General features: G+C 37.7%; 1 protein-coding gene across 3 annotated transcripts in view; it reads right to left on the bottom strand.

Annotated features, from left to right (window-relative positions):
• The window catches only part of IKZF1 (IKAROS family zinc finger 1), an 87,423-nt gene that overhangs the window by 40,892 nt on the left and 20,377 nt on the right, over positions 1 to 26,154 (bottom strand). For all 3 annotated transcript variants that reach the window (XM_014053616.2, XM_014053619.2, XM_014053620.2), the window contains exon 3: positions 13,882 to 14,001. In XM_014053616.2, coding sequence (XP_013909091.2) covers positions 13,882 to 14,001 — 120 coding nt within the window. The remainder of the gene's footprint in view (positions 1 to 13,881; positions 14,002 to 26,154) is intronic.

Here is a 26,154-nt window from a genome sequence, read left to right as displayed (position 1 = left end):
ATGGTGAAACTTTAAAAAATGTGAATTTTATGTTTTACAAATAACAAGAGTAATAGATCTTAATTCTGACAAGTTTAGCCAATTGGCTTCCAATACTGTCTATTATACATTTTAGATATTCCATTCCATATCTTGCAAATCTTTTGTTTTTGCAATCACCATTTTTTTAAAGTTGCTAGTTTGACAAGCCCATGATAATTGTTTCCATCTTTAGGCTGAGAAAATCAAATGCTTCCCCTTCCTTCTAAGTTAAATAAATATGAGTTGGAAGGTGACAGGATGATGACTTAGTTAAACTGTGTAGGAGGAAGGTTAGCAACAGTGCAAGATTTGTGTCTACCCCAGACTGTTTCTGAAATTAGTGGTAATTATCCTCCGGTGGAAGGGACATCTCATGAAGGAAATGGAGCAATCTATATTTACTTGGTTTTGAGAAAAGATCCAGTTTTGAACTGCTACTATCAGGAAATTATTTTTCTGTGTCTCTCTCTGTGTGTGTGTGTGTGTGTGTGTGTGTGTGTGTGTGTGTGTGTGTGTGTGTGTGTGCGCGTGCGTGCGTGGGTAATGGCATTATTTAAGATTGGGAAAGTTGGTAATTGGTTCAAATAATTTAAGAATCATGGATTGTATAGCTAAAGTTAGAATATTTCTGTGTATAAATCTTGCAACTCAAGTCTAATCTGACTTGTTGGTTTGGATCAAATTCCCATTTCAATAAATAAATTTCATTAAAATGTATCTTTACTGAATCTCTAAATCAAAAATTTACATAGCGCTTGATAATATCAATGATTGTTACCTCATTTCTAATTTTCCATTACAATAAAAAACCAAAGCCAACAAAACCTCCTCCTCATAAGCAAACACTTCTTAATTTAATGTCTATGTTTTTTAAACAACAATTGTATTTAGCAAGATGAGCGCCATACAACTTTAAGAAACCAATCAACTTATGAAATTAATATTTGTCATTATAATTGAAAACTTTATTGTTGGTCAAACTAGAAAGAAATGTAGGTTTGTTTGTGCACACATAATCAGTTTTGTGTTAGAAGGATTGCTGGCCCTGCTTTGTCCTAAAACATTGCTAGGTAAATAACCCACTATGAATGGTACTTGATATGATGTCTATATTCTCCAAAACCAGTGAAGCTATATGTATAAATTACAGGAAAGGAGAGGGAGAGTTAATTGTAGGCATGGTTTTGCATACATTTACCCCATTTTAAATGTAAATCTATATGATAGGAAAACTGTTGACTTACTAAGCTCCTCTGTCATGAATGCCTTCAAGGGAAAAAGGCTAATAAAAAAGAGAAGAAAGCAATGCTTCACAGTTATGGGGTCATGATGGCTACCCTTACAGTGGTATTTGTGATAAATGCTTGCAATAGTTGAAAAGTACAAGAAAAACAATATCTTTGCTACATGTGAACAACTCAATGTGTGATAAGTTGTGTTCTTTAATAAAATAATCATATTCCTCAAGATACTGGCTCTATTGTTTTTAACTGATAAAAAATTAGGCAAAAGTTTGGGAGCTAAAGCAAAAAAGTGGGATGAAAAAATGTTCTACAGTAGGACAAAGATAAAGTTTGACTGCACAAAGAGAATATCGTGTACAAATAACAAACATAAAAAAATTATTAATATATAAGAGTATCCATGTGTACATTTCTGTATTAATATCCTTCTGTTTTTTTCTTCCTATTCATGTGAATCAGATTAGAAATAGAAATATCTTAGAAAGATCCTGCTAATACCTCTATCCTATAAAATTAAGTTGAAAGCTTTTGATGGATGCAATTTCTTATTCAGCTCCAGCTAATAGCAGATTTAGAGTAGATGAAAATGGTAGAAAGAGAAAAGTAAATCTTTAGTAGCATCGTGATCCCAATAAATTGAATCATCTTTTGATTGCATTTGAACAATTTTCTATATCATATCCAGTTTGAAAGAAGTTTGTATCTAATACATTAATAGCTATATGCAACTTCCTTCCAGAGACAAAAATCTAAATCCCACATGGCTTCATATTTATATTAAAGTTTCAGTCTCTCAATCCTTGGGTGGGAATGTGAAAATATTTACTAATACTAATGGAAAAGTTTTACAGATTGATAGAATGTTTTGTGTCCATATAAAAGTCTTACTCTGTCAAACTGAATTGTCAGACTGAGGTAAGGAGTTCAGACAGAATGGAGATGTTGCATATATGGGACCTCCCTAAATAATGAACATGAGCAAGTTATTATTTTTAAATAAATTTCTTCCCTTTCATTTAGAATAGACTTTCTTTTCATTCAGATATTATTTGCATTTTACTATTGCTAAAAATTAATTGAATGAAGTGGTGGTGGACTAGAAATCTGTACGTGCAAGCATAGTGTAGCTGTGTGGTTTGAAGTTGTCCAAGGATTGGCACTCTGAGGACAGAGACTTTGTTGTATTAAAGCAGAAATGTACAACTTGTTCACCAGCATTCTTTAAATTTAAATTTTATTTTTACTCATTTCCCCTTATTTCTCCTACTTTCTCCTAAAATATATATCTCTTTATTGATTAATCTCTATTAAAATTGCATGCTTTGGCACTTCTCTGATTATTTTTTAAAATGTAGAATTTCAGTACACGTTCCTATGAACTCAAAGCAATGGCTTCTGAACAAAAAAGTCTTATTCTTTGAATAATTCATTTTGTAACTCACAGCCTGGAAATAATAGCAATAACTTTAGTAAACTGGCTTCAGTAATAACAGCTTTTCTTTAAGATTGATCTGGAAAATAAGAGATGTGACTCTCCCAATATTTATGAAAGACAGTTACAGGAAAGTCTTGGGCTCCAAACCTAGAGGTGCCTTCCCTCTGCAATACTATGGTTAAGCAGATTTTTTCTTTGAGCCCTTTTGGCTAAAAGGACCCTTTCCTTGTGACAGGTCCTAAGTACCTGAACTGAACTTGTTGCTGCTATTAAGCCAGAGATCTTTAATTTGAAGTCCCCAGCTAAACTTATCAGAATGGGAGAGATGTGCTTCACAGATAAAAATGACTTCCTCCCACTGCAGATAACATCAGCAGCCTCATTATCCGAGCTGAAAAAGCCACACAACTGAGCGCACGCTCTCATATCTCCACATTTAGCCAGAACCATCTTTCTTTCCTCCCCTACGGAAGGAAAGCACGGAAAGCTGATTTTTTTTCTCTTTCCGTTTGTTTCTTTCCTTGAGATCAGTGATAATCATCAACAAATTTCTCCACTGCTGATGGTGTTATTTGGTTTTAGGATGCATCAATTTTGCACACTTAACAGATACTAAGGAGGGGGTGAGGAGTTTTGTTTCACAGAAACAACTAATGTAATTCTACAGTCACCTGGGTAGCAATAGGACTAATAAGTTTAAACTCACATTCTTGGAACTGGGAAAACATGTAGAATTATACTGCTGGCCCCACTAAATTAAATGAATTTCTACAGAGATACAGATTGGATTGTGCAATAATAAGATACCCGTAACTGCTTGACATATACTTACCATAACATATTTAAAAAATCCTCCCCAACATTTATGGAATTCTGCTCAACTTAATTAACTTACATTAATATGATTCAGCTGCCCACTTAATCTCTGCCCACTGTATATGTTTGCTTATCTTTCCTTTATTATTTCCCATTTTTAGTCCCTCCTTATGATAAGAATTTTTATCCTTTGTTTGTGCTGTGAATTGCATTGAGGAACTAAAATGCTGCATAAATTCCATGGTTCAAATGATTGATTTTTGAGGCTATTTTATCTTTTGAACAAATTACAAATCATAGCATTTATTTTTATTCTCAAGCATTTCTTCCCATCTATTGATTTAATCATTAGTAAAATTAAAGCAAAACACACTCAAATACTTGAGCCAGGTCTGTGCCTTCACAACACCTTCAAAATATCAGTGGACCAGGGGTTGATTTCTGCCTGCGTTACTGTCAGTTCGGTGTGCGCACGATTTGCACATGCATGCTATCCTTGTTTGCGTACCTGACACATGCTCTGCGTGCATGTAAGTAGGTCTGTGCATGTGCAGAACATTAAAAATGTTAAAAAAAACATCCCACATTAACCAGGGAACCGGTTCAGGGGCATGTTGAGCCTGCCGTCCCTACCAGTTCAGTGACCCAGTTGCAATTTCCACTACTGGATTATCCGAACCGGTGCGAACTAATAGCAACCCACTTCTGCAGTGGACAATTACACCAATGAACATACATATTGGAATAGAATAACAAAATATAAGAGTTGGAAGGGACTTTGAAGGTATTCTAGTCCAACCCCTTCTCAGATAAGAAACCCTATACCATTTCAGACAAATAGTTGTTCAATCTATTCTTAAAAGCCTCCAGTGTTGGAGTACCCACAACTTCTGGAGGCAAATTTATTCATTTATTTCTTTAGAAAATTTATATTGCTGCCTACTCGCACGTGGTGAGTTAAGGCAGCTTACAAAACATAGAAACACAATACAAAAAAATTACAATAATTACAATAATAAGCCCTATCCAGGCGACAACACACATTCATACCAGCCATTTAATGGGCTCCATTCTGCTCTGGGTTCCCCAAACTGGCTGGCAGAACCACTTCTTCAGGGCTTTCAAAAGAGTGTCAGAGTGGGGGGGGCATCTAATTTCTGGAAGGATGATGTTCCAGATGGAGGGAGCCAACTTAGAGAAGGCCCTTATTCTGGGTCCTTCGAGATGTATCTCCTTAGGAGACTGGACCTGCGACATTCCTTGCCTCCCCACTCCAGTGGATCGGATATATGTGACCAGTAAGAGACAGTCCCTCAGATAACCTGGTTCCAAGCCATGAAAGGCTTTAAAGGTAACAACCAGCACCTTAGATTGCACCCAGAAACAAATTGACAGCCAATGAAACTCCCACATGACAAGTAAAATATGTATACACCAAGCTTTGCACAAAACGATGCAGACTGCTGCACATTGGAGTTTCCGGATGCTTTTCAAGGGCAACCCCTTGTAGAACATGTTGCAATAGTCAAGACAGGAGGTGACTAGGGCATGAGTGACCATAAGTAGGTATTGTTGGTCCAGGAAAGGGCATAACTGGTGCACAACCTGCCATTATGAAAAGGCTACCACCTGCTCTTTGAGCAGGGGTCGCGAGTCCAAGAGAACCCCCAGATTACGCACTGGATCTGTTGGGGCAGTGTCATGCAAGACCAAAGGGGGCCATGGACCAAAAAACCCCAAATCCTGAGCTACTTGGTTCTGCCAGGGTTCAATTTCAACCTTTTGCTCCCTATCCAGCCCTTAATAGCTTCCAGGCACTGCAAGTATGAGGCCATGGCATCACTCCCAACTCCTGAAGCTGCTCCAGGTGCGTAGATGGTATCAAAAGCCACAAGAGTTCAAGCCCTATGGAATGATCTGCCCCCTGAGATCCAGACCCTCCCCACTCTCTTGGCCTTCCGAAAGTCTGTTAAGACCTGGCTGTTCCAGCAGGCCTGGGGCTGCTGATCTTGACTGAGCTTCAGCACCATTAAGATTGAGTGTATGTTGTGGCCTTTTTTAATCCGCTTTGTTTTGTATCTTAACTTTTTTACTATTTGTTTTTAAATTGTTTTATGTAAGCCGCCCAGAGTCCTTCGGGATTGGGCAGCATACAAATCCATTAAAATTGAAATTGAAATTGAAGTAGAGCAAGGATGGATGTACTTCCACCATCCTGCTCTCATTAGACGTCATCAAAAACTGCAACCAATCTTGTTTCTGTCTGTCTGACTGACTGAATCCTGGCTTTTTTCCCACTGATTAAGTTCTAATAGTCAGAAAATTTCTCCTTAGTTCTAGGTTGCTTATCTCCTTGATTAGTTTCCATCCATTTTTTCTTCTCCTGCCTTTAGGTGCTTTGAAAAATTGGCTGACTCCTCTTCTTTGTGGCAGCCCCTTAGATAGTGGAACATGGCTAGCATGTGTTCCAATATGAGATGAGCTGTTCCCAATAGAAGAAGAGGCAGCAAAGCTCCATGTGAGGGAGCTTCAATTAGGTTATAAATTCCCAATACAGTTTGAAGTGATACAAAATTAGGAATCTCTGCATTAAGTCTGGAAGTATATAGATGTAGACATAAGAAATCATTCTGTTCCATACAAGCTAGTATTTATAGCATATGTTGCTTTTGTTAAGATAGTGCCTAGATGAACAGCATTCTTCCCAAATAAATAAACCATATTTCTCAATCAGGAGTAGAACATTTCCTATTTTTCTTTAGCATGTATGACTTTTTATTTTGTCTGTGGGATGTTGACCTCCATTTCAGATATTCTAAAGGGAAGAAAAAGGAGACAGTAAATGCCTCACTGGATTTGAGCATCAATTCAATTATTTGTTTCCCATAATCCACTTTGTTGTTGTAATAATATAATAAAAACCCAAGTAACTGTTTTTGGAAAAAATAGAACATTTCCTATTGGAAACAAGAAAGCAACAACACATGCATATTGCCACAAAAAAGAATATCTAGTCATAATTCCTTTATGGGCTGGATTCAGCACTCTTAAACAGTGGTGGAGTTCTTGATTTTAAGGGAAATTAAAGCTGAATATAAGCAAAGCCTATCCAATAAAAGTGATTTTATCAGAATAATGCTAAATAAGATTGCTTGGGGAAAAGAATTCAATAGTCAGAACATAAAAGGAAAAAATTCAACATGCAGTTGCAATGAAGAAAAAAATCAGAAGCCATCCTTTTGCTTACAAAAAAGCAAATGAACATTTGAAAACAAGAGAGCATACAGGATATAGAAAGAGAGGCAGAACTAGATAATTCAGAACTATAGTGATGGTCTCAGAAAGGATAAAATGTAGATAGATGAAGGATGCTAAGAATAAGGAAAATGACTTTTTGAGATATTCTCAAAATGATGGAAGAGTTATACTGTATTTTATTAAAATACAAAAAATAAAGTAAGAAAAGTCTATATGTCTTCTATTTTGGCTGTTTTCAACAAAAGACTGTTTTGCCAGGCACTTGAGAACAGCATAAAGCACAGAACGAAAAATTAAGATTTATAAAGCATGGCCAGGAAGAACATATTTGCTTGAATGAGTTTAAAGCACTGGGATCAGATATATTGTATTCTAGAGTACTGATACCTTTAGATATCACATTTGAGAAATCCTGGAGAATGGATGAACTCTTGATGACTGGAAAAGGAAAAAAAATATATGTGTGCCTATATTTCAAGAGGAAAGCAAAAGATCTACAAAAGTATGGATCAATTAGCTCAACAGCAATAATTGGACATTCATAACATTATTCGTTAAGCACCTTAAAAATACTACGGCGATTAATAGATATAAACATGGATTTGCCAAAACCAAACATCTAACTTTTAATTGGATAATTTTATAGTTTGTGAGAATGCTAGGATGTAAAGTATCTTCATTTAAGCAAAGATTTAAGAAGATACCCCATGATATTCTCATGGACAAACTATATATGTGTGGACTGGATGACATGACAATCAAATATATAGCTCATTTGAAAACTACCCAGAATTGTTCCTTATTAAACTAGAAGGAATATCCTGTGGAATGCCATAAGATTCAGTCATAGGTCCTTTATGTATGCTAAGAAATGCTTATTTATACAACCAAGATGTAAGACAATGGACACTAGTAAATTACTTTATGGAATTTCTTCCTTATATAGAGCCTTGGCCTCATATGTTGTTATTTTTAGGCTAGTTTGAAAAGCTATGTGTTATCTTTAGCTTCCAAATAATCTATTATTATAGATACGATTTATATTTATTGTTTAGTAATTGGCTTCCTTTAATGTTTCTTTAATGATCTGGAAATTATAATTTAAGGGGGAATTGTTATACAAAAATTGGTTGATACTGTCAGCTGCTTATAGAAAGACTATAAATATGCATAATCAATTAATAAATGCATGTAGGAAACATACCACAATACTAGTGGGAGACTTTAATTACCCTGATATCAACTGGGAGACAAACTCTTCAGCAAATGAGAGATTCCCAGCAACTTTGTCATTCAAAACTAGAGGAAAACTATACTGGACCTAAATCTTACTAATAGAGAAGAAATGATAGAGGGAGTTGAAGTTGCCAGAACCTTGAGCAAGAGTGACCACATCATACTGGAATTATATATAATGCAAACATAAGCAATACAATATAATCCAACCAGTGTCTTAAACTTTAAAACAGCTGATTTTAATAAACTCAGAGAGAGTCTAAGCAAAATATCATGAAATATTAGGATATAAAATCCTAAAGGGGAAAATAACTCAAGAAACAGGGGAAACACTAAAAAATTACAATAAAAGCCCAGTCCAACACAATACCACTGAAAAAGAAAAACAAGAAATCCAAGAAGAAACCAGCATGGTTGCACAAACATCTCTCTGATAAACTAAAAGGCAAAAGGATAAGTACAAAAAATGGAAAGAGAGACACATAACTAAGGCAGATAGCTCAAATCTGCAAAGATGAAGTCAGGAAAGCAAAGGCTCAGAATGAACAATGACTTGCAAAAAAAGTCAAAGATAATAAAAATAGTTTCTTTCAGCATATAAATAACAAGAAAAAAGTCAAGGAAGCAGTCAGTCCATTAAAGAGAGAAGATGGTAAAGAAGTAATAGGTGGTAGGAAGAAAGCAGAGCAGCTTAATTCATCATTGTATCGGTCTTCATGCAAAAAGAGACTATAACCCAACCTACCAAAAACCTAACTGTAAAAGACAGACTAGAAATAAAACAAATTAAGCAAGAAAATGGTAAGAGGAGACTTGTCTGACCTTGATGAATATAAATCACCAGGACCTGATGGATTATATCCCAGAGTTTTGAAGGAGCTGGCAGATGTTATCTCAGAACCATTGTATCATATCTTTAAAAAATCTTGGAAAACTGGGAACTACCAGAGAATTGGAAAAGAGCTGACATGGTTCCTATCTTCAAAAAAAAAAAAGGGGGGGGGGGAGACCCAGGAAACTACAGACCAATCAGCCTAACATCAATACCTGGGAAGATACTGGAAAAAATAATCAAAAAACAAATCTGTAAACATCTAGAAACAAATAAAGTTGTAACCACTAGCCAGCATGAGTTCATCAATCTTATTTCATTCTTTAACAAAATGACTAAATTAGTAGACCAGTGAAATGTTCTGGACATCATATATTTAGACTTCAGGAAGACATTTGACAAAGTAGACCACAACCTACTTTTTAGAAAATTAGAAAAATGTGGGATAGACAGTATCATCACCTGATGGATTTGTAACTATACAAATATATCGAAGGATAGTGGTGGGTTCTGGGTGGTACGGCCTGGTACGGGCATACTTGTGGTAGCTGGGAGCAGTGGTTACCATACCGGAACAATGGGCCATTTTGCCCACCTGCAGCCCGCATTCCTTACTGCTTTTTGAGGCAAACGGGCCAATTGCGCACGCGCCCACAGTGTGTGGTGTCTGCAAGATCTCCGTCAAGCAGCTGCATGTCACTGGGCAGTGGCATGCGCATGTGTGCGCAATGCACATGCCCGTCGAGGATGCCCAGCCCTGTTGCAGCGTACTAGTTGCAACGGGATCCAGAACCCACTACTGAAGTAGTCCTTTCTGGCACTACATCTACATGGAGGAAAGTAAGCTGTAGGGTACCACAAGGTTCCATGTTAGGCCCAGTACTCTTCAATATTTTCATAAATGACTTAGATGAGGAAATAAAAGGAAAATTCATCAAAATTGCATACAACGCTAAGCTGACAGGAATAGCCAACACCCCAGAAGACAAGCTCAAGATCCAAAAAGATCTTGACAGACTTGAACAAGTGGCCCTATCCAAAGGTGGGTTGCCAATTTTTCACTACCAGTTTGGATGTGCTCCTGTGCGTGCTCGTGTGCATGCGCAATGCTTCTGCACATGCACAGAAGTGTCTGGGTGGCTGGGCGGAGCCTCCCACTGCCTTTACTACTGATTCAGTCAATCTGGGCCGAACTGGCAGCAACCCACCTCTGGCCCTATCCAACAACATGAAATTTAATGTGGAGAAAAGCAAGGTTGTGATACTCTGGCAAGAAAAACCAAAGGTACAAGTACAAATTAGGTGAAACCTGGCTCAAAAACAGTAACTGTGAGATGATTACTTGAACATGAGTCAACAGAGTGCAACACCAGCCAAAAAATTCTAATACAGTCATTGGTTGTCTAAACAGAGGCATAGAATCAAAATCATGTGAATTGTTAGTACTGCTTTATAAAGGCTTAGAAAGGCCACACCTGGAATTTTGCATCCAGTTTTGGTCACCACATTACAAAAAAGATATTGAGATTTTGGAAAAAGTGCAAAGAAGAGCAACTAAGATGATTATAGGCCTGGAGACTAAAATATATTAAAACCAGTTGCAAGTTTGACTAGTCTAGAGAAACAAAGAACTAGGGGTGTGTGATAGCAATATTCCAGTATTTGATAGGCTGCCTCAAAGAGGAGGGGGTCAATTTATTTTCCAAAGCACCAGAGGGCAGGACAAGGAACAAGGGATGGAAACTAATCAAGAAGAAAAGCAACCTGGAATTAAGGAGAAACAGTGAGGACAATTAACCAATGGAACAGCTTTATTCAGAAGTTGTGGGTCCTTCAATCACTGGAAGTTTTAAAGTTTCACTTATCTGAAATGGTATAGGGCAGTGATGGCGAACCTTTTAGACACTGAGTGCCCAAATTGTGTGTGTGCCCAAACTGAAAGATGCACATGGAATGTGCGGAAATGCACGCATGAGCAGCAGAGACCCGAAGACCAGCTAGCCAGTGGGAGGCGGGGCATCCCAACACTGGGAGCACGGCATGAGGTAAGATATTTTTCTTTTGTGTGCTTCTGTTTCTTCATTTGTAGGGAAACAGAAGCTCACGAAAGAAACCCCACGGAGATCTGACCTGGGGCAATGGCATGCATGCTGGCAGAGAAGGCTGTAGGTGGTGCAGTGGTTAGGGTGCAGTACTGCAGGCCACTTCAGCTGACTGTTATCTGCAGTTCAGCGGTTCTAATCTCACCGGCTCAAGGTTGACTCAGCCTTCCATCCTTCCGAGGTGGGTGAAATGAGGACCCAGACTGGGGGGCGATATGCTGACTCTGTAAACCGCTTAGAGAGGGCTGAAAGCCCTATGAAGCAGTATATAAGTCTAACTGCTATTGTATGTGCCACCTCTGGCACGCTTGCCATAGGTTCTCCATCACGGCTACTGGGTCTCCTGCTTCAGCATGGCGCTGAACTTTAAGACCTCCCTATTTTGATTGAATTGGGTCCACAATACTTGCTGATGTCATCACTCCATCTTATTGGCCTAGGAATATGTTGCAGCAGAATATCTAGTTCTTCTTCATATATAATTATCTTTCTTTCTTTCAGTAATATAAATAAAAATACTGAACAATTGGTAAACTTCATCTGCCAATGGTAGCACTGACCATATTTAAGATATAATTCTTGTTATTTGTGATGATAGATTTATTTGTAAAATCTGAAGAGATAAAATTGTTTTAATCTCAAACTACTATTCTACAAAATAGTGATAAAAGGAATTCCCAAACCCATAATTCATTTATACATTAGTTCTGCTTCTTCCTCTGAAAATAAAGAGGTAAATGTTTTATAAACATTAGCAACTTCATCCATTACATTTGCTCTGTAAGAATGTTTCCTCATGGCTCTACTGCAACTGTCATGATAAAAAGTTTTGTCTTATCTCTTTTATACTTATCTTGGAATCAAAAGAAACATAGAGTGGGAAGAAACCACACTAATTAGTTCATAGACACATGCACATTCACATGTAGCAAAGCAGGAAATCTCCCAATATGGCCATAACAATGTCATAAGGAATTATTTGCATAACTGCACTTTTGAAAACATGAGGAAATTTGTGTAAGTATGTAAGTACACACACACACTTTATGTTATCTATATCCACTATCCACTGTCCTCTATAAAGTATATTATAAAGTGGTGGTTTGCAGATTCAATCAAAACATAGCAATATTTAAAATAATATGTAGATGATCCCTACATTTTGTAAAAAACAAAAATAATAAAGCAAAAAATTTATTTTGAAGGCCTCTGAAAATGTTGCTACAGGTAGTCTCAACTTACAAGCACAATTGCAACAGGAACTTGCAGCTTTCATTGCTAAATGAATTAAATGAATTCATTAAATGAATTTCCCGCCCAATTTTATGATCTTTATGTTGCAGTTGTTAAGTGAGTCATGCAGTCAGTAAGCAAATCCAGCTCCTCCTATTGACTTTGCTTGTTGGAAAACCTCGAGGAAGGTTGCAAATGTTGATCATGTGATCAAAGTATAAGGCATTGCAACCATCATGTTGGTTGGTTGCCAAGCATCCAAATTGTAATCATGTGACCGCAAAGATACTGCAACGTTCATGTAAGGACTGTTTGTAAGTAAGTTTTTTTCAGTGTCATTATAATTTTGAATAGCCATTAAACAAATACTTTAAGGACTAAGGACTATTCATACAGATAACACAGGCCTCCCTAGACAGAAACTAGAGAGTCTAGATGCAGCCACTACAAAGGCAGACTCCTCAGTCTGAACAGGATCAATATCAGGCAGATTGAGAATATGTAAGAAGGCCAGACAAATTTTGGGAGATTTATAGGTGAAAAAGTGGTTTTATTTTTACTCTAAACCATTCTGGCTTTTTACCTGGAAAAGAAACTGGAAGCCAGGCAAGTTATTTCAATAAAGGAATGACATGCAGCTCTCTTTATGAACATCTGGTAATAAATGGGCCTCAGTGATCTGGACAAACTGTCAGTCTTGTCCTGTCTGACTTTGCCATTTTTTCTCTCAATAACAAGATGGATCTCAAGTTAGAAGGTTTTTGCTCTGATTTCTGTTGCCAGCAAGCAACAAATAATTGAAGTTTAAGCTTCTGCATAACTAAATTCAGAGTTGTTAGGTAGGTGGTTGTCTGTACACATACGTACATGCTGTATAGATACTGCATACACATATATGTACACTTTGAGCTTATGCACTGGAGACAAATACACACACACACATCAAATTAAGTAGAGGTATGTCTGTATGTGTATTCTAGCTGAACTCTTAGCTATCTTTTTAAAAAATATGGATACACTTTCTTATTTTGGACACAAATACAGGAAGAAATCCATGACATGGATTTAGATAAGTAGCCTCTATATTTTTAGGTACTTATAATTAAAATTAATCATTAGTAGTTTTCCCCATCTCTTTTTTCTCTCTCTTTTATCCTCCTCTAATGCAATCTTTTCTCTCTGTTCTCTCCCCATTCCATCTATCCTTTTTCTTTTATCTGACTTCTTTTTAAAAAATGTAAACAATAGAAAAAGCATCAATGAGTGAAGCCAACCGTGAGTTTCAATCCATTAACTGAAGACCAAAAACTTATATGACTTGGCATTACAGATAAAGTATTCCAGGTATTCTCTCTATTTAAATTAAAGATGTTAAAATTTTAAAGCATAAGCTAAGTTAGCTCTAGAAAAACGTGTATATCTTCCAATCCTTTTCCCCTATACTCCATGCTTTTATACATTTAGTTCTTCATTATGACATCATTTTGGAAAAAAATGAACAAATTTTTTTTAAAAAAAATAGTGTTGCCTGATATTTACTTTAAATATCAACTTTTGAATTTAAAAAAAAAATTAACAGAAAAGAAACATGAAAAAGAGACTGTCAAAAATAAGAGTACAGACTTAAACATCTTTCTCCCCAAATATAAATGAATCATCTTATGCATGACAGAGCAGAATCACCCCATGTATCAACAACCTTACCCAAAACTCTTTCATTTCTAGAATTTGGCAATCCTCCTGTGCTAGTTGAAAGATCTTCTGGTACAGGCATGGGCTCATCAGTGTCATCTGGAGCATCACTTACTGGAGGACTTTCTTTCCCTGATAATAAAAGAGCAACCCCACCAAGTTAGAAAAGTTATCTGTTTATTTCTTTTCAAATAAGATACATATAATATTGATAGTGATTCCAAGACCATACTAGCAATAGCAATAGCAGTTAGACTTATATACCGCTTCGTAGGGCTTTCAGCCCTCTCTAAGCGGTTTACAGAGTCAGCATAATGCCCCCAACAACAATCCGGGTCCTCATTTTACCCACCTCGGAAGGATGGAAGTCAACCCTGAGCCGGTGAGATTTGAACAGCTGAACTGCAGAACTGCAGTCAGCTGAAGTAGCCTGCAGTGCTGCATTTAACCACTGTGCCATCAAATCATGTTGTTGGCTTTTGATTAGCAAGAATTTTAAAACTAAAGGCAGATTTTGAATTGAACAAAGCCCAAAGATTAGTAAGTATATTTGCTATGCTCTCCTTTTGTATCAATACAATGCAATGCAAATAATTTTATTAGTCTTTTCAATTCTTTTCTTTCGATTCAATTCTTTTAATACATTGAATTGAAGCCAGGTCATTTTCAATTAAATCCTATTGAAATCAACAAAAATTGTAGAAATGAGTAACTTTTTATATTGATTTGTACGTCCCTAACAGCAACAAAGTTAATATATCAGACTGCTGAATAAGGAGAAACAGATGATGGAGAATTTGGAATATCTTTTTGAATTGATTTCTATTTTGACTCTACATTGTTTCATATATTAATCCTCTATATTGAAAGGAAACGTTGAAAAGGACACATAAGATAAGTGCACATTCTTTGTCACATTGATAGTCCTAACTTTTTGCACATAAATGGTTGAAGTATATTTTTTGGGAGAATACATATATAATATGCACTTTTTAACCACTTATACTATAACAATTACAAGATGTTTGCCTCCTTCTGCAAATAGCTTTAACATCAAAGCAAACACTAGTTTGCTGCTGAGTATTCCTAAATTCTGCTTTAATACTACCTGTCAAATAAATAGAATTTGCTTTTCTAATCTGGGTATCTTTCCTTTTGAAATATATAATCAAGTAAATAAATACATTTTATTTATTGTGCTACATATAGGCTCTTTTCCTGAGCACCAAAGAGTATTTGGTGCTCACATTTCATGCCTTAACATCGTTTACATTGTTAGTCCCAGATAAGTCAGAGTTGTGTGGCAATTTTAATAGATGTGTAATCATGCTAATATTTTCTAGCAGATGACTTTCAAAGTGGAAAGATGAATGAAATAGTAAATCTTCATTTAATTTAAGCATGTTAAGAATAATAACTGGAACTGGCTGTGCAATTGCAAACAAAGAAGTTAACACTGGGACCAAATATTTAAATGGCATGAAGGCATCTGAGTCCCCAATGTGTTTCTTTGCTGTATGATAGAAACCAGTCCCAAATACATGTTTCAAGTCTGCTCCATGCATTTCATTCATTCTGTTTAATTAGAGAAATGTTCTTATACAAAACTGTGAGGCTAGTTTTCTAGCAGTGCCACACCTGCTATTGCCATGCCATCTCAGCTTGGCACATCATATTCAAGTAACATCAAACAATTCTTTTAGCCAAGATAAAGTTCCAAAAGGCTTATTTGACAATTCTTTTTGTTATCCAACTGACAATACTTCAGATACTAGATCCTGGCTGTAAATAACCATTTGATCCCTAAATGGCAGGAAAAGCCTTTCTTGCTAACAGTAACAAAACACCTTGATTTTACTCTGTAAGAAAAGACAGATCACAAAATAACAGAGAAGGGTGATATGATAATTTTGGGGGAATAGCAGACAAGCTGTTCCTTACATACATCTAGTGACCTGCAGAATTTTTGCAGCCTAAATAAAATAGCCGTATTCTAATATCCTTATCATTTTTCAAAAAGGGGTTATAGTTGTACAAACAAGCTAGTCCAAACAAGTTGTAATGCAAGGTGTATGAAAGAGATCCCATTATAATATACAGTACTATAGCTAGGGCCAACAAACATGGTTCATTATGCAAAAACCCACCCATCTCAATCCAAACCATTCTGAACTTGATCACTCCCAGCCCTGAGCATCAACTATCACTCATCTCTGCTTTTTTGGCTGCCCTGCATCCTGCCTTGTGGGGTGGCAAGCAGCTCCAGAACTGTGTGATTTTGGTGCTGCTTACCACACTCAGGAAAGCCAGTGCTGCCTTAGCCCAGTTCCAGCCACAATAGCCCTTACCATCTGCAGTCTGAAACCCCTACTGCCCTGCGTCCTATTGCCACAGCTGTACCTGGCTGGCTGCTATACTGACTGGGCCTAGGTTTCACTCTATGAAGAAAGCAATTCTCAGTAGTGTAGCACAATGGAACTTTTTGGCATGCCACAACTCTGGAGCAAAGCTCAACCACCACCACCACACCACCCCAGCCGCCACGGTAGGAACATCTCATCATCAGTGGGAGTAACAAGACAGTGAAGGGCACCTGGGACAGTGGAGTACAGGAAGGAAGGGGGAGGAAATGCATAGATGGGGGAAAGATAATAGATGGGGGACCTGAAGCAGCTCTGTGATCCTAAGTGCAGGCTGGTTGCCAAGTGCCAAATTTTGATCCTTTGACCATCAGGACTCTTCAGTACATAATTTCAGGTACAGATCATAAGTTCAGCCTATCTGAAACTTTGATTGAGAAAGGAGGTCAACTTATTTTCCAAAGCACCAGAGGGTAGGATAAGAAACAATGGATGGAAACTAATCAAAAAGTGAAGCAACTTGGAATTAAGGAGAAACTTCCTAACCAATGGAACAGCTTGCCTTGAGACACTGTGGGTGATCTATCACTGGAGGCTTTTAAGTAGAGACTGCACAGTCACTAGTCTGAAATGGTATAGGGTTTCCGGCTTAAATATGAGGTTGGACTAGAAGACTTCAAAGATCCCTTTCATCTCTATTCTGATTGAATTGAATGGTTGCTTACTGAATGGTTATAAATCGAGGACACCTGTAATCTCTGGGCTTCCCACACTGGTGTGACCTATTGTTGAATTTTCACTGTCATTTAATTTTCAATTGAGTAAGGAAATAGCTCATTTCAAAAAAGACTGCTTTCTGGAATGGAATTGAAGTGTGGATGGGAAGCTTATCATGTAGGAAGCTCATTTCAAATCCTTCTATGGCTGTATATCTGCTATTTTAAACATAAACTTACAGCTGTTTTAAGGCATGGAACCATTCTGCTTTTCCTTTTGCCAGCCAATATGCTGTTGAACCTTCTCCTACTTACGCAGGCAAGGGAAGCAGAAGGATTTCCCTGTTGTTCAATCCCATGTTGTTAGGGAGTTTCTATCTGTTAGGCATTATCTGTTGAATGGCTCATATGTGTTACAATTATTCCTACTTCATAAAGAAAGGATGGATAATGTTGTTGACTCAGAGGGATCTGAATCAGTCATTCAGGGACTATATTTATGATCATGCCTATTTGGACACTTGCATACACAATGCTCCTTCCCACATGCATATATACTTATTTTAATCTACACATATATACAGGAACATGACAGCTTAACATCTTTTAGGAGTAGAAAGAAATGATAGAAATAAAATATAATAATGCTTATCTGCTATTCCAAATTAAGAAGAAAAAACTATGGTGCTTCAGGTATCTTTATCCATAATTTTGGTCTATCTTTTCCTAAACAGTGAAATCACAGTGTTTTGTTGCCATTAATAGCAATAAATTAGCCTCAGGTGATAAGTAAGAAGAAATTATTAATTTATTATTTAGTTATTAAATATGGATTCTTACTCAAAACCTATTAAGGAGTGCATAGGCATAACATATAGCTTTAAAAATGCAAATTTCCAAGCAGACACATTGATTAAATGTGATGAATATGCACACTGAGGTATTGTATATTTTATCTGTTAACATGTATTAACATGGCACTTAACATGTATTCATCTGAATTATATGATGTGTAGATCATCTAACATCTTAGATGCTCCCGGTTTCTAATATTTTTTTGAGAAGCATTTTTTTGTGACACTATGTATAATTTTATATATATCAACATTATCTTACTTCACTCATTTTGTAAACTAAAACACAAATTACTGTAATTTTTATTGATAATAATTCTTCCAACTCCTTCATGAAGAATGTTCTTTTGAGGTGAGATGACAAGTTTTCACAAATCATGACTTTTTTATGCTTGTGTCAGACATCAGGATCATCACACCCATTTATGTTGTCACTTTGATGAAATCACAGTTTACTAAAGATGCCTCTTGTAATAAAAATGATTGACGGGAGTACAATAACGGCAGATTTATTTTTGATTTCTTGCCTAATGATATCTGGATGTTCTACTTTTCTGTTGTTTCTCAAGTTATTTGCTGTGTGTGTGTGCATGCGTGTATATAAGTATGTATGTGTGTATATATACATACATTCTCACAAAGCATCTTACAAAAACCGACACCTTAACAAGTAAACAGATAGCAACATTAAAATATATAGAATTGTATAATCTGCTTTGAAATATACATTCTGAATCCTCCTCTAAACAAAAAAGGACCCGTCCTGGCTCAGCTGCAATACCAGGTGGTTTCTGAACATAGAGCCAAAATTAGTCATGATTATCAATTTAATGTTATTTGTATCATGATTTACAAAAGGCATTGGATTGAAGATTTGGGCATAGATTGGCCTGTATAGGAATAGGCAATCTAGTTGGTAACTTGGGCTAAATCATGTAAGGCTCTGTATGCTGAAGACAGCACAATTTCACTGAACTATTTCCATTCTCTCTTAGACCAAATGCTTTTTGTAATCCATTACTGTTGCTGTTGACCTTATGAGTTAATATGTGAACCTGTAATGGGAGGAGACTCCCCAACCAAAGCACCTGCTAAGGGATGAAATAATTTTCCCTCCTTTCTCCATATGATGGACTTCAGGTGCATAGGAGAGACCTGATCAAGGGAAATGCTATTCTACCTTTCTTAGCAATAACTTTCATAAACTTGAATAACTTTCATTTTTCAAAAAATGTCCTTCCACTCAAATTAATACCTGGCACTCAATGAAATGTCATATGGAAGGAGACAGATTTCTTTCAACTAGTTACAGAGGCAAAGCAGTTCCAGCCTTGAAATAGGAACCACATGCCATCCAGATAATTTACCTCTCTGTCGTTCCCCCAACTGTCAATTAAGAAATGGGCATTTCCCTCTTCCTGACCCACTGCCCTTCTAGCTTTCTCAGGGTAAAAAAAACAAGATCTCCTTTGACCTGGACAGTTGAAGGTTTTTTATTAAAGGTATATTTCTGTGTTTTTTTCATATACTTGTGCAATTTGGAAGAGAGAATACTTGTTTCAATACTCTAAATGTTTGTAGAAATAATGGGACTGTAATGCACTTACAGTAAGGATCAAGGAGGATGGTTGCTTATTAACCCCTACTCTGCTAAGCTTAGTAATGTTTCTTTGCATGTACTACAATTTATTTCTCCAGTAATTTACTGCAGCTGCACAGAACAATAAAAAAAAACTATGAAAAAAATGGGAAATGGGATTTGTGGGGGAGAACTGCAGATGGGCAAGTATTCAGAATTTCTCTACTAAATTTCCCCTGAAAGTAGATCAGCACTTTGTTCTATCTGGTAAACATGACTGCAAGGCAAATAAAAGTTGTGTTCAAACACAGACTAAGGTTTATAAGCAAAAACTACATCCTTTATCAGCCAATTGCATTTATATACTTGGTAAAGAGCAAGGAAAATTATTGAATATGAATATGCTGTTGAATAAGCTGTTACCTGGACAGAAGAGATTGAAACTTTTTTTAAAAGTTCAAAACAGATAATAGTCAGAAGTGGTTCGGGCATATGCCTCCCCGATTCACTGAAGTATAAGAAGGGAGAAAATAAACAACACAGACCTGCAAGATTCTGTTATTATAGTCAATCCCAATAAAAGTAGCATTAGCCTTTTTTTTTTTTTTTTTTTTTTTTTAGCAATAGCAGTAGACTTATATACCGCTTCATAGGCCTTTCAGGCCTCTCTAAGCGGTTTACAGAGAGTCAGCATATTGCCCCCAACAATCTGGGTCCTCATTTTACCCACCTCGGAAGGATGGAAGGCTGAGTCAACCCTGAGCCGGTGAGATTTGAACCGCTGACCTGCTGATCTAGCAGTAGCCTGCAGTGCTGCTTTTAACCACTGCGCCACCTTGGCCTTTCTTGTGGCTTTTCTAGTCAGGTTTACCTAAAGGGGCTGACTAGCCTACTTACAATGTTAAACTTGATTTTTATGGGAAATAACTAGCAACATTAATTATATTTTCTTTTTATTTGCATTGCCTCTGGTGAAAACAAGCTACTTCTCATAAATACTGTACTGCCCATAATACCATGTTTCCCCAAAAATATGACAGGGTGTTATTTTCTTTTTACCTACAAAATATGGCTTGGGCTTTATTATGGGGGGAAGGTTTATTGCTTTAGGTTTGCCAGGCAGCTGTTCTCTTGCGAGCAGGCTCCCAAAGAGCCAGGCACAGCCTCATGGGAGAATGGCTATGTTGCGCTGTCGCAACAGTGCAACGCAACAGCCTTGAAGCAACCACGCTCATAATCAGCCACCCGACAAATCCCCTTTACAGCCGGGCACAGCACCATTCACTGACCTAGGGTTACTGCCAAGCCATGTGAGCACCTGTTTGTCGCCGCCCGGCTCCCGCAGCTTGGCGCCTTCCAAATGCCAGTGAATGACACTCTGCACAGCTGGAGAGGGGGTTTGCATGAGCGGCTGTTCCGCTCCCAGCCTCATGATGCATGGCCCAGCTCTCATTACAGAGTCAGAGTACCTCTGCCGCTGCCACCATCCCAGCCTGGCTTTTTCTGTGGCTCCCAACCCAAGTCTTTTGGCAGTGGCTGCTCTGGGCATATGCTCTATGGTTGTGGGCCAGCTGCCTGCACAGCATACAACCATAGAATGTGCGCCCAGAGCGGCCACTGCCGAAAAACTCGGGTTGGAAGCCACGGAAAAAGCCAGGCTGGGATGACGGCAGCGGTGGTGGTGGAGTTGCCCTGGCTCCGTAATGAGAATTGGGCCATGCATTGGGAGGTGGGTGAGCAAGAGTGGAACAGCCGCTTGCGCAACCCCCCTCTCCAGCCATGCAGAAGACCATTCACTAGCATTTGGAAGGCGCCAAGCTGCAGGAGCCAGGTGGCGGCGAACAGGCACTCATGCGACTTGGTGATACCCCAGTAAATGGCGCCTATGCCCGGCTGCAAAGTGGGTTTGCAGGGTGACTGCTCGTGAGCGTGATTGCTTCATGGCTGTTGTGTTGCGCTGCTGCGACAGCACAACACAGTCATTTGCCCATGAGGCTGTGCCCGGCTCTTTGGGAGCCCGCTCGCAAGAGAGCAGCCACCCGGCAACCCCCCCTTTTCAACTTGGCACAGCACTGCTCACCAACCTAGCAGTATCCCAAAGGCGCCAAGCAACATGATCACCTTTGCCTCTCCCCAGGTTCCCGCAGCTTGGCACCTTTGGGATACTGCTAGGTTGGTGAGCTGTGGTCTGTCTGGCCGGAGGTGGGGGTTTGTCCAGGGGGATTATATGAGGGGGGGCTTATATTTTTGTCCACCAGAAAAATGTGGCATGGCTGTATTATGAGGACATGTTGTTTTTTCACGGAAATACAGTATACAAAGGTAATCTTAGTAAAGACAGCAATTTTATTCTCTGTCTTGCTTAAAATAATCAGTAACTCCATAATGAATTCAGATTATGTCTTCCTGCGGGCAAGGTGCATTGCCTTTTCCAACTTGAAGCATTCACCAATCCCATAATGAATGAGGCCATAATGGACTAGTGCATTGGTTCTGTTTTTAGCCAGCATTCAGTATTATAAATATATACAGTTTACATCATTTCATGCTGAATATCCAATTCAAGTAGTCCTCAGCTTATGACTCCAATTGAGCCCAAACTTTATGTTGTTAAGTGAGAAATTTGTTAAATGAGTTTGCTCCATTTTGCAATTTTTCTTGCTTCATTTGTTAAGTGAATCATTGCAGTTCTTAAATTACTCAAACGGGCTAATTAGGCACACACAATGAAGCCTGGCATCCTCTTTGACTTTGCTTGCCAGAAGATCACAAAAGGAGATGACATGACTCTGGGACACTGCAACCATCATAAACGTGAGTCAGTTGCCAAGCTCCTGAATGTAAATCACATGACCATGTGGATGCTGCAAAAGTCATAAGAGTGAAAAATGGTCATGAGCCACTTTTTTCAGGGCCGTTGTAACTTTGAACAGTCACTAAATGAACTGTAACTCGAGGACTATCTGTACTAGACATTGGTATATAGTTCTTTCTGTGATGCTTACAAGCTTCATATGTGCCCAGGCCTAGTGTCTCTCCCCTGCAGTTGGAATTCAGAAAAGTATTTCTTTGTTAAATATAAATCCCATTAATCTTAATCTAATTTTCTCTATTAATTTGTTCCAATTTTTATATCAAATCTTAGAGAAAAATAAGTGATGTCACAAGTCAGTTGTCCTTCTCCTAACATCCGGCTTACTAAAGACTTGCTAAAAACTTAATTCTTACTCCACCCAAGCCCTATCCTGCTTTCTGATGCAGGTGTTTTTACAGGAAACCACACACATGAGATACTGCAGAAATTGAATTTCATTTCCTCCTCAATTTGGTTTTAGCTGAATTTGCCACTTATATATAAATACAAGATTTTAAAATTCTTTAGGTTCCTTTTTCAAACCTCCCTCTCTACATTAACTTTTATATTAATATAGGCTTATGGAAAGGGAAACACAAAGTAAACAAAAATCAAGCATAATTATGTAGGCCTAGATTAGAAACACAAATCTAGGCCAGATCTAGTGATATCACAGGCAGAAAGTTAGCAAGTGGGGTATAATTTATATTGGAGAAATTTAAAGCAATTTAACACAGCCACTGCTACTTTTCCACAAACCTTCAATAAACCTTCAGAACTATTGAACAATGGTCCATAATTACTTTCATTGAAGATACCAAGGACTTCATGAAAGAGAAATCAGCCCAGCAATGAAAAGTGCCACAGAAGCCTTCTGGCCGGGGCATACTAAAGTGTTGATAAATGGGTTAAGGCAGGAGATTCTGCAGCAAGGAAAGCAATCAAGTTGCCCATAATTCCATTGTCACAGATTGAAATCTGAAATGTATGTATGTATGTATGTATACATGCATGCTTATATGTATGTATTTATTTATTCAATTTCTATCACACCTTTATTATTGTTCAATAAACAACTCAATACCGTGAAGATACTTAATAATCCCCTCCCCTTCTCCTATTTTTCTCCACAACAATAACCTTAGGCTGAGAGACAGTGACAGGCCAAAGGTCAATCAGCTGGCTTTTATGGCTAAGGGGGAAGAGCTCATAGTCTCTCACTTTCTCTCCAGGTGCCCTAACAACTAGACCAGTGTTTCTCAACCTTGGCAACTTGAAGACGTCCGGACTTCAACATTTGCTGGCTGGGGAATTCTGAGAGTTGAAGTCCAGACGTCTTCAAGTTGCCAAGGTTGAGAAACATTGCACTAGACCAAACTGTGTTTAATAACTCCTTTTGACATAGCCAAACTGGAGGTAAACAGGCTCTATCCCATAATAGTATCAACAATCTGGGATCACAGTGGCTGGAAACATAGCTAAGAAGTATCCTAAATGCTAATATATAAACTGTGCCAAGAAAAACCCAGGCTGCCCTACTAAAGGTTTGTACAGGACTCTACAGATCTTACTCAGAAGAATCGTATCTATTGCACCATTTGAAAAAGACAACATGAAAAGTCTTATACAATTGTCATATCACATGTTTTTAAGGACATTCATTCTTTTTCAAAATGCAATTTTAAAGAGTAATCTGGGGTTTCTCAGAAACAACCTTATTAAAAAGCCTAAACAATAAAGAAGCTAAGAGTGTCTAACATAAAGAGAAGACCAGTAATACTTGCTGACATTCTTAAGATTATACTCTGCCCTGTTATATTGCTATGTTGTTATGCAGTTGGCTAAATATCCACACTTCAATGGAGTAGATCTGGTCGAGGGAAGAATGCAGTGGATTACCTAAGGTCTCATCTTAGGCCCAGTACAGTTCTATTTTTAGGCAAGAAAAACCAAATACACAAGTACAGAATAGGTAGTAACTTGTTCAATTATAGTAACAATGAGATGGATCTTGGAGTCTTAGTTATTCTAGTATTTTGTGGTAAATATAAGCCAGCAGTGTGCTGCAACTACCAAAAAAGCCAAAACAGTCCTAGGCTGCATTAACAGAGGGATAGAATCAAGATCATATGAAGTGTTAACACTGTTTTGTAATGTCTTGGTAACACCACACTTGTAACAGTGCATCCAGTTTTGGTCACAATATTAAAAAGATGTTGAGACTCTAGAAAAATTCAGAGAAGAACAAAGACAATTAGGGGACTAAAGGCTAAAACATATGAAGAATGGTTTCAAGAATTGGGTATGTCTAGTTTAATGAAAAGAAGGATTAGTGGTGATAGGGTAGCAATGTTGAAATATCTAAGGGGCTGCCACAAAGAAGAGGAGTCAACTTATTTTCCAAAGCACCCGAGGGCAGGACTAGAAGCAATGGAAACTAATAAAGGAGAGAAAATAACTAAAGAGAATTTTTCTGACAGATAGAACAATTAATCATTGGAACAACTTGCTTCCAGAAACTTATGGATGCTCCAATACTAGAGGTTTTTAAGAAGAGATTGGACTGCCATTTGTCTGAAATGGTATTGGGTTTCCCGCTTTAGCAGGGGATTGGACTAGAAGATCTTCAAGGTCTCTTCTCCCTTCTAACTCTGTTATTTTCTTATTCAACATCTTCATAAATGACCTAGATGAGGAGATTGAAGGGGCACTATCAAATTTGTGGATGACACCAAACTGGAGGGAATTGCCAACACTTTGGAACATATACTCAAGATTCAGAAGGATCTTGACATTGAAGTCTATGCAATAAGATACAGTTTGGTGGTATAAATATCAATCGGAATAGAGTTGGAAGGGACTTTATAGGTCTTCTAGTCCAACCCGCTAAGCAGGAAACCCTTTATCATTTGAGACAAGTGATTGTCCAGTAATTTAGGCAGGAAAACAAGAACGGGTACAGAAACAGGAGTAACAGGCTCTACAGTAGTGCCTGTGAGTCTCCTAGTGGACCATTAGTTAAGTATAAATCTGTAGTTTGCTGCCGTTAGCAAAAACCCAATAATGTCCTAGACTGCATCAACACAGGGATAATATCAAGATCACAAGAAGTGATAGTACTTGGAATACTGCATCCAGGTCTGGTCACCCCAATACAAATAGATGCTGGCACCCCAAAAAGTATGCAGAGAAGAGCAGGAAAGATAATAAGGGAGTCTAAATCGCATGAGGCAATGGTTATTGGAACTAGGCATGTTTAGCCTTTTAAAGAGAAATTTTATAGGTGACATGCTCGCCATCTTTTAATACTTGAAGGGCTGTCATAGGGAAGAGGGGGTTAATTTATTCTCCATAACACTTGAGAGCAGGCTAAGAAGTAAAGAATGGAAGATTATCAAAGAGAGAACCAGCCTAGAAGAGTGAGAATAATTAACCAATGAGAACAGCTTGCCTCAGGGAGTTGTGCATGCTTCACCGCTGGAGATTTTCAAGAAAAATTGTACAATTATTTGTTCAGGCTTATATAAGTATTCCTGCTTTGGGCAGGTGGTTGGACTGGAAGACCTCCTGTCCAGTCATATGATTCTGTGTTTTTAAAATTCTACAATTCTGTGATTATGTTCTTCTATTGGTTACTTAGCTACAATAAAATCGTAATTTTGTCTTCTGTGTTTGGGTCAATGTATTATTTACTCTTAATATTATTTACTCTTAATATGTACATTTTAATGACCAGGTCTTTAATGCTTTATACAGTTTTTAGAAATATATATTGTAGATATATCTAGAAGGATTAAAATTCCAGCTCTAATGGACTACGAAATACCGAGGTCTTTAGTAGAACTCCAATTGCATGTTATTTTCTGTCTCCTCAAACAGTAATGTTCCTTCAAGTACCCCCCCTACAATTGTTGCACAAAAC

Source organism: Thamnophis sirtalis, unplaced genomic scaffold (genome assembly GCF_051295495.1).
Source record: "Thamnophis sirtalis isolate CommonGarterSnake01/CBP01778 unplaced genomic scaffold, rThaSir2_p1.2 scaffold_4, whole genome shotgun sequence".
NCBI lineage: Eukaryota > Metazoa > Chordata > Lepidosauria > Squamata > Natricidae > Thamnophis > Thamnophis sirtalis.
This window is presented reverse-complemented; position numbering and strand designations above follow the sequence as displayed.